Source organism: Myotis nattereri (genome assembly GCF_964212035.1).
Source record: "Myotis nattereri genome assembly, chromosome: 11".
NCBI classification, from domain to species: Eukaryota; Metazoa; Chordata; class Mammalia; order Chiroptera; family Vespertilionidae; genus Myotis; species Myotis nattereri.
In genome coordinates, this window is record NC_138086.1 from 26771897 (window position 1) to 26784086 (window position 12190).

The 12190-nt window shown below is 48.7% G+C and overlaps 1 protein-coding gene across 1 annotated transcript in view; it reads right to left on the bottom strand.

Moving 5' to 3' along the window:
• The window catches only part of SLC13A4 (solute carrier family 13 member 4), a gene marked incomplete at its 5' end in the record, with an annotated part of 39398 nt that extends 30696 nt beyond the window's left edge, over nt 1-8702 (bottom strand). The window contains 2 exons of the mRNA XM_081102409.1: nt 2571-2699; nt 8604-8702. Of these exons, the coding sequence (XP_080958535.1) occupies nt 2571-2699; nt 8604-8702 (228 nt within the window). The remainder of the gene's footprint in view (nt 1-2570; nt 2700-8603) is intronic.
• Nucleotides 8703-12190: the final 3488 nt, after the last annotated feature.

Sequence of the window (12190 nt, forward strand, 5' to 3'; positions counted from 1 at the left end):
TGGTTAAGAGCGCAAGTTCTGGGATCATTCAATCCTGGGTTCAAGCTTTACTATTTATTAGCTGTGTGGCCTCCAGTAAGTTACTTAACCTCTCTGAACTTCAGTTTCCTGCTCTGTAAAGCGAAGATAAAAATATTAGTCACTTTATAGCGGATTAAATGATAGAATGCATGTAAAAGACCTCCCATAGTGCCTGGCATATGGTAAACGCTAGAAATTTTGACAGCCACATTGCACTGATAGATGACTCATGCTGAGTTTGTACTCAACGCAGAGCCAAGGGTCTTTTTCACACGCACTGTTAACATTTATCCTTATTAAACTCATGTTAGTTCATTGTCTTAGTCTGTCAACATTGATTCTGTCACCATACAGTAGCTAGCCCATCCATCTCTGAGTCATCTGCAAATCCAATAACATGCCTTTTATATTTTCTCTTGGGCTCTGTCTCCAGTCTGCTGCCAATACATTACTCAAGATTCTTTAGGCTCTGCTGGTCAACCAGCATTCAAGTTACTCGACTGTACTCTCGTCCAGCCCATATTGGCTCCTCTGCTTGGGAAATTTTTTTCCCGTGGAAATTGTGTAGGCTCCAAAGAAAAAGTTAATTTATGTTCAACAACTTTTGCTTAAAAGACCAGGGGAATTATAAAGCTGTTTAGAAAGACTTCAATCAAAAAATGATCAACATAAACTTTGGGCACTTGACTGGGTAAATTTCATTTATCTACAACATTCCTTCATGGAGAAGTATGTAAACCCTCTGCAGTGTTGGAAAGTGAGGCGTTATTGCATTGGGTCTTCCATGTTTTTCCACGTGGTTTATACTTCCTCTCTGCTAGAATGGAAACCTCTTAAGGTCTGGAGTCACTTCTATAATTTCATATCTTTTTTTCAGCACCTGAGTTCCGTAGACAGAAAGCAGTCTAAGCTTTGCACATAACAAACTCTTAATTCCTGCTGACCAACAAGTCACCATAAAAATGAGCCACTTCCAGCCCTGACTGGTTTGGCTCAGTGGATAGAGCGTTGGCCTGTGGACTCAAGGGTCCCAGGTTCGATTCCGGTCAAGGGCATGTACCTTGGTTGCAGGCACATCCCCACTAGGGGGTGTGCAGGAGGCAGCTGATCGATGTTTCTCTCTCATCGATGTTTCCAACTCTCTATCCCTCTCTGTAAAAAATCAATAAAATATATGTTTTTAAAATGAGCCACTTCCAGGCACACATTGAGCTGACAGTGGGAAGATTCTGTGAGATTGAAGAGAGCAGAAATTGTGCGTTTCATTTTTGTCACCCTCAGGGTACCCGCAATATCCTATCTCGCACATGGTAGATACAAAACTCAGAAAATACTTTCCCGAATGTTGAGTGAGTAACATGAGGGCCAAAGCCACAGTCCCAGCATCACACCGATCCTATTACCCACATGCCTGCCTTCATATGGAGAGTACACTATTGAAACACCATCAGGAAACATTAACTGAGGGCCCACACGCCATAGACATCATACATCCTAGAGGGCGGGAATCTTGGTGGAGAGAGGACAAGTCTGCAGAAAGCTGGTATATCTCACGCACCATTTAAAGGCTAAAGGCGTCAGATAGGCTCCAAGGGAAGAGAACACTTTTAGCCAAAGTCTTTGGAGAGGCTTCACCAAAGAGGGTAACTGGGTAGGATTTTAAAGGTTAAAGGAATCGGAGAGAACTTTTCAGGGAGGAAGAGTGGTCTGAGTCATGGCAAGGGGCTGGGCAAGCACACAGTGGGTTTGGGGAGTGACAAGCAGACGAGTTTTCTGGAACAGGGAGCTCCTGCTGATGAGCTAGGTGCAGGGTGTGCCGGAGGCTGTGGCTCAGAGTTCACTGACTCACAACAAGCTCTCACCCACTTCCCCTCTCTTATTGTCATTTGTCTTCTAATCTGAGTCTGATGTCCAATCAGACAGACTGTATTTGGCCTGCACCGCTCTCTGTGCTAAATGTCGCCACAGCCACGTGGTCGTACAGTAGCATAGGCTCTTTCACCGCAAATAATAAAACTTGCCTCTGACTCCGCCCATGTCTGTCTGCAGCCCCAGCATAACAACACCTAACCCTTCGCTGCCCGTCTTCTTTCCTTCCCGCAAAGTCACGTTCCCTCCAAAGCTAATGACATGGGCAGTTTGATGAGGGTCACTGGTGGAGGGAGAGGAACTCAGGGTCCAGAACAGCATGTGCAAAGGCTTAGTGCTATGGGGTTGTTCTAGAGCAGGGGTCCTCAAACTACGGCCCGTGGGCCACATGCAGATACAAATATTGTATTTGTTCCCATTTTGTTTTTTTACTTCAAAATAAGATATGTGCAGTGTGCATAGGAATTTGCTCATAGTTTTTTTTTTTAAACTATAGTCCGGCCCGCCAACGGTCTGAGGGACAGTGAACTGGCCCCCTGCTTAAAAAGTTTGAGGACCCCTGTTCTAGAGGATGAAAAAACCATTACCTTAAGTGCTTTGTGTATCTTCCTTCATCTTGAACCCTCTTTCACCGCCCTGGCATTGACCCAAGCTGGGGGCTGGGCCGCAAGGAGACTAACCTCGCTGGATCGGAGGACTCCAAAGAACGGGTAGAGGAAGGCAGGCACCAGGGCTGCAGCTCCGAGAGGCACGGCCTCAGACACCCAGTACACAGCGGTCACGATCAGCACATACGCACACGAAGCCTCCTGGAAGGGGAAGAAAGTGGGTGGTCAGTCACAGGGACAGCCACTGGCACTGAGAATCCAGGGGAGACTCAGGGCAGACTCAGGCGTGGGTACTGGGGGACAGCCCTGGCAGGGGAGTGTGGTGGAAACGTGTGGGACCCGTACATTGGTGTGTGAAGTAATGGCTGCTCCTCAGGTGAACAGACACCTGCCGTGCGGTTTGCATTGGCCTCCAACAGGGTGGCTATCAGGCTGTTAGGACATTGTAGCTCTGCTGGTTCCTGAAACTGTGGGGTCAGGGCCAAAACCAACTGCAGTGTTCAGAGCTGAGGTCATGTATATAAAGGTGGAGCTCCCAGAAGGATATTTTGATGTCCAGTTGATCGGACACTAGAGGTTCTTGGGGTAGCTGAATGTAGGGATCAATCTATGTGGGGGGTTCACATGAGAGCTCTGACTCTGTCCCATTTGGGGCCAGCTAATTCCTTGCCATGGGGGCTGTCCTGTGCATGGTAATGCCAGGGTCCAACCCCAGCGGGTCCAGGGGTCCCCAAAGGTGTGGACGGAGTCGGCGAAGAAGGAATGACACGGAGACAGCGTTCAGTTGATCAGCAGCCTAGCCAGGATCTCCAGCCAAGTTCTGTTTAGGATCTCCAGCGAAGTTCTGTTTAGGATCTCCAGCCAGGTTCTGTGTCCATGTTCTCTTGTTAGGTTCTCCAGGTTCTCCAGCCAGGCTCTGTAGCCATGTTCCCTCGCTAGGTTCTCCAGTCAGGTTCTGTCCAGGTTCTCCAGCCAGGTTCAGTCACCAGGTTCTAGTCAGGTTCTCTTGCCAATTTCTGTAGTCAGGTTTAGTCCAGGATCTTTTGCTATGTTCTCTCGCTAGGTTCTGTCTCTAGGTTCTGAGGCCAGTTTCTGTCCAGGATCTTTTGCCATGTTCTCTCCAGCGAAGTTCTTCTGTCTCTAGAGAACGTTCTGTGTAGGTTCTGTGCCAATTTCTGTCTCTCTCGTTCTGTCTTCTTACATCTGTATTTATACCAGTTGATTCCAATCCTATCAATCTCTATTACAAAGGTTAGGGCTTTTCTTATCTCCATTCCAGGGAGTAAAGATTATGTAGCTTAAGCATGATTGTTCGTAGTTAAAGTGATTAATTACCCGCCTGGCACTTAGTTAAGAGGTTTTATTCCCTCCCTAACTTCAGGGGAAAATCCCTACCTGGGGAAACAACCTTTCTCAGAGACCTTGGTTAAAACACATAGTGCCAAGAAGGTGAGCAAACAAAGTAAGAACAGTATGCCATATATGCCAGGTCCCTTGAAACAGCAAGCATGGACCGGCTCCCGGCATGGTAAGATGTTTAGCAGGATCCTTGGCCTCCACCCACTAGGTGTCAGTAGCACCTCCCCCAAAAGTCTCTAGACATTGCCAAGTGTCCCTTGGGGAGAGCAGGGGAATCAGTGTCTTCAGTGTCTGGTTCTCATTGCTCTGGGACTCCATTCCACCTGCTGGACGCAGGAGGAAGCATTCTTTTGATAAAGGAAGTAAAGAGTGCTAGGACCTGGCAGGGAAGACCTGGAAATGTACCAGTTTCCCCAGCCCACTCACTTTGCTGCTTGTAAAGAATTAATTACTGCAACATTCTTGTAAAAAAAATTACCCTCCTTCATTTTGGCCTTCAGTAATGCTGGCTTGCTGAAATGGTTAATGATCATTGGCTTGCTGTTGGGAGAGGTCACTGTCCAAGGGTCTTAACAATAGACTCGAGGCGGGGTGGGGGGGGGGGGGGTGGGGCACTGTGTAAAAGATCCAAGCTGACCGTGGGTTCCTCAAATTATGCATCGTTCTAAACCATCTGGGCTCAGGTCTGACCTGCCCTAAAGCTGGCTGGTGATCAAGGAACCTGACAAATCTTGTTCTGTTTATTTCTCCTTTGGGTTCAGAACCAGTGCCTTCACACTCTTGCATAAAAGTTTCAAAAGGTCGCCGTGATCAGTGAAGGTCACCAGGAGTGATTAACCCCGCTTGGCTGGATGGGCCCTTGCTCCCTCCTAATATGCAAGGATTGTGGGGTTGGGGCTTGGGAAATGGGAACTAACCCCAACAATTGTTGACTGTAGCTCCCACTGAGAATTCCTCCGGGGCCAAAAGATCACAGAGAAGTTAACATTTTTTGGAAGTGCTGATAAGACAACAGAATCACTAGTGGAAAAATAAAAAGGCTCCATTTGGAAAAGAATGCAATTTAGAGAAATACCTCCTTTGTTGTAGATATAAAACTACCCAAGGGAGATCAAAGCCCTTTAGCTCACTGAAGGCCACTTATTCCCAACCGTTTCCTGGGAAGGAGACAACATGGCAGCTCTTGACTCCAGTTGAAGATAAAGGGGACAGACCATCCCTCACTGAGAAATGCTTATTCCTTCCTGAGAACCTTCAGTCTTTCTTGTCCTGGTCGTTTCAGGGCCACAAGTTCAGCGAGGGGAGAAGGGGAGACAGACAGACTGAAAATGAGAGATAGAAACTTTCCTTGTTACCAGGCACCATTTTGCTTTGAATTAGGAGAATTGGAGTCAGCCAAGGTAAACTTTTTTATTGAAACTGTTGTTAAGAATTAGAATAGGTTACTGGAGGGAGTCACCGAGCCACCTTCACCCAGCAGTATTAAGAACAGGTTAGCCTGGGTGGTGTGGTTCAGTGGTTGAGCATCAACCTATGAACCAGGAGGTTGTGGTTCCATTCCAGGTCAGGGCACATGCCCAGGTTGCAGGTTTGATCCCCAGGAGGCAGGAGGCAGCCGATGGATGATTCTCATCGATATTTCTACCTCTCTCCTTTCCTCTCTCTAAAATCAATATTTAAAAAGAACAGGATAAAGTACCATCACTGTCACCTGGGCTTTCCTTAGAGCAGACGAAAAACCAAGAGACCACCTTCAGAGGGCTTATCCATATATTCCTCACTCAGTCCACCTGTGGAATTTAACACGTAGACTTCCTTTTGCCCCTCCTCAGAATTCAGTAGTGAGCTTATATTCAGTCACCCCAAATGCCCTGTGAATTCTGATTTCAGAGGCCCAGTGTCCCCACATCTGACCCGTAAATGGTAGGTGGCTCCATGGTGGCTGAACTGAATTGGGCCCCTTTGTTGGCCGACAGCTCTCTACTATCTACCAGAGAAAACGTTCTAAGAACTCCTGGCCCCTTATCACTGCCACTGGCCAGCAGGCGTGTAGGGCATGGCAAGTATTCAGGCCATGTGTCTTTAAGAGAAAGTGTTGTCATTTGTGGGTTTTTTTGCTCCTGTTTACAAATAAGGGGGAGAGTTCAAAGTGGCATTCCCCATATCAGACGTTCCCTGATTCTGCTACCCCCCTCATGGTTGTCTTTGCTCCTTTTTCATGCAGCGATATCTACCACCCCAGTGACATCCCATCCAAACCTCACTGGAAGGGGCTTGTGGTCTATGTATTTGCTGTCATAGTGCTGGGGAAGCCTTTTTGAAATCTACCTTGGGAGTTGGGTGTAACATTTATCTCCCCACCCGACACTGCCAAAGCGGGGCTTAGTTATGGAACCCCTGTCTTGTACCCTCCTCTTCTGTAACATGGTAAACTGAGTCTGGGCTCTGGTTTTAGAGAGCTGAACAGGAAAAGGGAGAAGGTCATTCTAACCCTTCCTAAAATGTAGCTTGTCACTTTGAAGAACCATCAGAACCACAGGCGAGTGGCTGCTATCCAGGCCACTTCTCTTGGCTCCAGCCCCGAGCAAACAAGTCCATTTAGGAATCTTAAGGACTAAATATCAGAACCTAAAAATTGGGTGCAAGGGAGGAAGGATGGTGACCTCAAGGTGCTTTTCCATCATCGTAGAGGAGGAGGAGCAGGGCCCTTGTTGACACTGTGACACACAGAGAAGTCATCTTTGCAGGCCACGTTGGGGTGGTGGCCAGCAGGCTGCAACCAGCTCTCAGGGCATCAGCCACCAGGCTCCATCTAGCTGTCCCGAGGGCGATGGGGTTGACACATCTGCCCTCCTCTAACCAGGTGAACTGGCTGGGAAGCTCAGAGGTAGCGTATTTCAATTTTCTTAAGGCACTGGTCCTTAACTGAGGGCGATGTTGCTCCCCAGGGGATATTTGGTAGTATCTGGAAGCACTATTGGATGTCATAGTGGGGGACGGGCAGAGTGTGTGATTGGCACCTAATTGCATGCTGCTAATCACCCTACAATGCACAGGACAGCTCCACTCCCACCCCCCACCCCCCAATGTCACTAGTGTGGCTGTTGAGAACCCTGTCCCAACCAAAGGAGAAACTCAATCTGAAAAAAGGGTCAAGTCAAGAAAGGGCACGTCTATTAATCTAAGTCCAGCTTTAAAAACATCTCTGCAAAAATTATTTCTAGACCCACACAGAGCAGAGCTCATCTGTCCTTCCGTCTCTCCCCACACTACCCCACTCCCCCTCAAATGTATAGCTTATTTTGCCTACTTCAATAATTTATTATTTTTCTTTTTGTGATACTTCTTACTAGTCATTGGTAACTAAGAAGCTCAAAGACGGGGTGTCAGGACGAAATGTGGGGAGCACTGCATCCTGCAGTGAGTTCCCCAAGGATGGGGCTGACTTCAGGGGACTCAGGGGGTGCTGCTGTGGGGAAGAAGAGGGCAATGAGTCTCTGGTTAATATCCCCTTAAACCCATTTGATGTTGAGTAAACAAACAAATGTAAAAAGAAAGGGAAAATCAACTCGCTTGGACAGAGCCGAGAAGTGACTGGCAAGTGACTGGCGGACAGGCCAGGAGAGCTGTCAGCAGTCATCGCCGCGTGCTGATCCCAGCCCCGTTTCAATCAGCGTCTCCCTGGCACTCTGGGGCCCTTATTCCACTAAAGATTTAAGCCAGTTTGTTATTAAGAAGAAACATCTTAATCCCCTTTATTGAACTTCATAGCGTAATCTTGGTTACCAAGTGACTCAGGAAGCTGCGTGGAGGGTGCGCTTCCCTCCCACAGACACGATTAACCTCTCGGCTTATTTTCCCTAAAGTCTCAGGGGTATTGGTATGGGGGGGGGGGGGGGTAAAGCCACCGAGGGGAGGAGGAGGAAGAGGAAGAGGGGAAGAGGAAGAGGGAGACGAGGGGGCCGGAGGAGAGGACAAGGAAGGGACGGGAGTCAAGCAATGGTCTGAGAAGCAAGCCAAGTGCAGAGCCAAAGCTGTGGTTCCCCTGCTCCCACAAACGGTCAAAAACTAGGTCATGGTCTACAGTTGGGGGCTCTTGTTTCTTTCTTATCATGCCATTTGATATTTCTCCTTCAGGAACACAGAGAAGAAAACACAGAGGTTACAAACAATGAAAGGGGGTGGCAGGGGACCAGGGCAAGATGCTGAGCTCTGCTTTCAATTCAAAGTTCAAAGGGGACTTGGGAGATGAAATGACAAATCCTGGTTACCAGAGCCCGAGACCCGCCACCAAAAGCCCCCCTCCCCCCCTCACCCCCTCCCCCCAGCCGGCTCTGCTGTCCCTCCCACCCCCTCCTCAGTGTCATCCAGGGGAGGCTTCCTGCATCCCGGCTGCTCTCCCTCACAGATGGTCCCATGCGAGTCCTGACAGCCACTGGGCGAGGTGTCCTTACCAGCACATGGGCCCGCCCGCCCGAGTCGGGAAGGCCACTGACTTGTGCCACATCAGCCACAGCTGCCCCTCCTCTAACCTCCCTCCTGGCTGGGGCGCGGGGAAGGGGGACTGGGAGTGAGATAGGGGGCCGGCCATGGCAGTTCTTAGGAAGAAAGTATTCCAGCCTCCTCCAGGAAAACACTCCCATTTCTTCAAACCATCAACAAAACACCTCGAGGAGCTGCCTAAGCCCCCTTCCCTCCACGCCCTCCCCTGCCTGACCCCTCGGACCCCGTGGACCGGGTACTCACGCTGCTGGGGTGGAGCAGGGGCAGGGGCAGCAGCAGCAGCGGCACCAGGATGGACAGCAGCAGTTTCCTCGCCCCGAGCAGGCCCTTCAGCAGCCCCATCCCGGACCTGTGCTCGCTCCCTCGGAGCCCGCCGGCGGCCAGACAAATGCCTTCGCTCCTCCGGGTGCGCGCGGCCCAGAAGCCTTCTTCCACCTCTCGGCTTCCCAGAGTCCTGTGTCGTCGTGGGGCAGAACAGGAGGCAGTTACAGCCCCTGCTGGCACCGAGGCTGGGCTCCTCGCTCCTGTTTAGGTGGGATTGGTGAGCATGGCCTCACGCCCAGCCAAAAGGAACCGGGAAGGGATGGTAGCCCGCGGCATAGTGGCTCCCTCTCTGCTGAGTTAGTGATAGAGTAACTGCATTCTAGGGCCAGCAAAGGCCCCCTTTTAATCAATCAAAATTCCACCTCCTCGGTAGCTGACTGGCCTTGAAGAAGTCATTGAAAGGCTTTCAAACTTAAAGATGCCAAGAGGACACCGTGCCCTCCATCATTGTCTTCCTCTGTGGCCCCTTTGGGGCAGTGCCAGTTTCACTTCATACCTGTGCTCCTTCACTGGACCCCTTCTTCCCTTAAAAAACAAACACCCAGTACCCCTTTCCTTAAATCAGGCCCCCCCCCCGCCAAGTTTGTCAGCAGAGGATGCAGACTTCAGATGGGGCTGGGCTTCTTTCCTGGGACCTGGCACCTTAACTGGGTTCAAATGTCTTTCCTTCCAGTTGATTTCCCACTTATGATTTGCCTTGAGCCCAGGGCCTCTGGAGCAGGAAAAAAAAAAAAAAGTCCCCAGACATTCCAAGTTGTCACGGGACAAAATCTTGCTGGAGGCCCACCTTCACCTCCATTCACCTATGGAAAGCCGGGCAGAGGCAGGAGCCCCGCCCATTCCCACAGCCAGTCAGCGTGGCCGAAAGAAGGAGTCAGGCTCTGTTCCGAAGGCACTTCTTGATTGGACCCAGCAGGGGCCTGCTGATTCTGCAGAACTTGGGCAACTTGCAAAGCTTATTTTTGTTTCTCAGACATCCTAGGGGCTGGAGGGAGGACCATCATTGGAAACCTAATCCCGCTTCCCCAAGCACTGCTCTGTCGTAGGGGCTCTGGGACACCGACCTTGCTCTGGGAGGGCCACTGCTGACTAGGCCGGAGGAGGAGGATGTGTCTAGGGGCCGGGAGAAAAGAAAAGATCAGTTCTGGAGACATTTGCCCAGAGTGCACAGTATTAACCCCTCCAGACTTCCCTGGTGGCAAAGCACGTTTGATAACGTGTCCGAGTCAGCAGAGGTGTCAGCCTGTAAGAAAGCCCAGGCCTTTTTAGGGAGAATGGGAAGGATAGCTGCCTATCTGGAAAAGTCTAGATGCCAGTGTCACCTCAGAGGCACTTGGTGCCCAGACGTCAGTGGTCTTTCTGGCCTGAGTAGGTGCTCAAATGCCCTTCTCTGAGGCTTTTTACCAAAGAAGAAGCAGAAGGCGTCCTTTGGCCGGGCTGCGCGGAGAGGGGAGGACAGGGAAGAAGTTGTCAAGTTCAGGAACAGGGCCTTTGCAGCAGGTGGACTCTGGACTTTCGCTGCTTACAGATCAGGAGAAGCTGTTAGCCTTTCTCAGAAATGACATGTGGATTTGGGGCAAGGAAGGAAGGAAAGAAAGAAAACGCAAATGTTCTGTAACTGGTGGTTCTCGGCAGCATTGCCTTGATCTGAGAGACGCTGAGCAGAGTCAAGGGCTATGAAACCCACGTTCTCATGAATTCATGGAATGTAAGGAATGGCGTCCCAAGATCTATAGCTCGACCAGTTGGAAATGGTCCCCAGGCTAAAGTTAAAGTGACTGGAAACCTGACTCCAGAAAACCAGTTCTTCTTGACTTCTAAGGCAGGTGCAATCCTGGACAGCCTAGGCCCCCTGAGAAACTACCTTTTGTTACAGGATGGGCTGTGATGGCTTATCTCTTTAAATGCCTGTTAAAGACTATGGCATTTACTACATTTGAACTTTCTTTTTTGTGATGATTTTGAAACTCAGTATGGACAGTGCCACACGTGTGATGTTTGGTGGCAAATATTAAAGAGACTGGATAATAATAAATAGCTGTGGAAATCAACATTGCTGTTAACCCCCCGAACCACTTCAAATTTCTGGGTGAGATAATCTGAGATAACAAAGATTCCACTGAGCCTAATAACTCCATGACTTATTTATTACACCATAGTGAATATTTGTTAAATAAAATTAGGTAAGGTGAGTGACACAGTAAGACCAGTAGTTCTTCAGAACTCTAGCCACTTTTCAGTTGCAGAAAGCATTTTCCAGAATACAACACTTAAGAAATGTAAGATAAATACCACTTATATGAGGTATTGAAAGTAGTCAAGCTCTTAGAAACAAAACGTGGAATGGTAGTCGCTAGGGGCTGGGGGGACAGGAAAAGGGGAGTTATTGTTCCACAGATACCATTTTTTCAGGATGAAAAAGTTCAAGAGATCTGTCACAGATCAATGTGCATATAGTTAATTTTTAACATCTCCCTACAGTTAAAAATGGTTCAGATGGTTAATTTGTGTTGTGGTTTTTTTGTCTTTATTTACTATAATTAAAAAAAGTAAGACATCAAAAAGGGTTAGGAAAGTAAGGGGTGCCATGTAAAGCCATTTAACAAGCATTTGATCTTAGATCAGTTTACCTGTGGAAATACCTTCTGACTGACCGCTATGTGACTCTCTTTCAGCTAGAGTCAAGGGGAGGTGAGAGAGCAATGACAGCACATAGACATTTTGCAAAGTCTCTTGGGTGACACCAGAGGTAGCCGTGAGGATGCCAACTACGGAGGAAACTTCCAGAATTTCTAGATCCTCAAATTTCCACTACAAACATCACACCCCAAACTGTCCCGTTTATGAGTAAATGTGACACATTGTGACTCGGTTGTGACTGTGGTGTGTACAGTGTGGCATTAATGAGGCAAATGGAAGATTCCGTTTCTGTCCAGTCTTCTACTTTCTTGTGCATTGGGCAGAGAGGCAGGTTTTGGGGTGGCGGTCACGAGTGTAACATTTGATTTTGGACGTAAATGAAGTCATGGTTATAAAATTTTCTGTGGGTAAACAACTAATTTGTATTCAGACTGAAATAATGTTGAAGTATCTAGTTACTGAAAATGAAATATTTACTTGTCTTTAAAAAAGCTCATGACTTTCCTTTTTCTATTTTTTTCGGTCCTGTGTTGCCACACAAACATGGACCTGAATTCATGAATACAGAAGGGCCTTTACTATTTTGTTACAGGGTGAATGAACCACCACTGGTTGCTCTCCCTGGTCTGGGAGTCATCCTCCCACTCACGGACCCTCCGACTTGGAGCAGCCATGCATAGCATGACAGGGTAACCAGGGGACCACGGGTGGGTCTTTCCAGCAGGCGACTGAAAGCTCCCAGACCCTCTTCCGATGGAGTGGCGTCCCAGCATAGGATGCAAGACTGGTGGTCAGGGTAGTTATTGTACAGTGTCTAGCGGCTGAGGGCTCTACTAACCCCCTTCAAATATCACATCAAGGAGAAG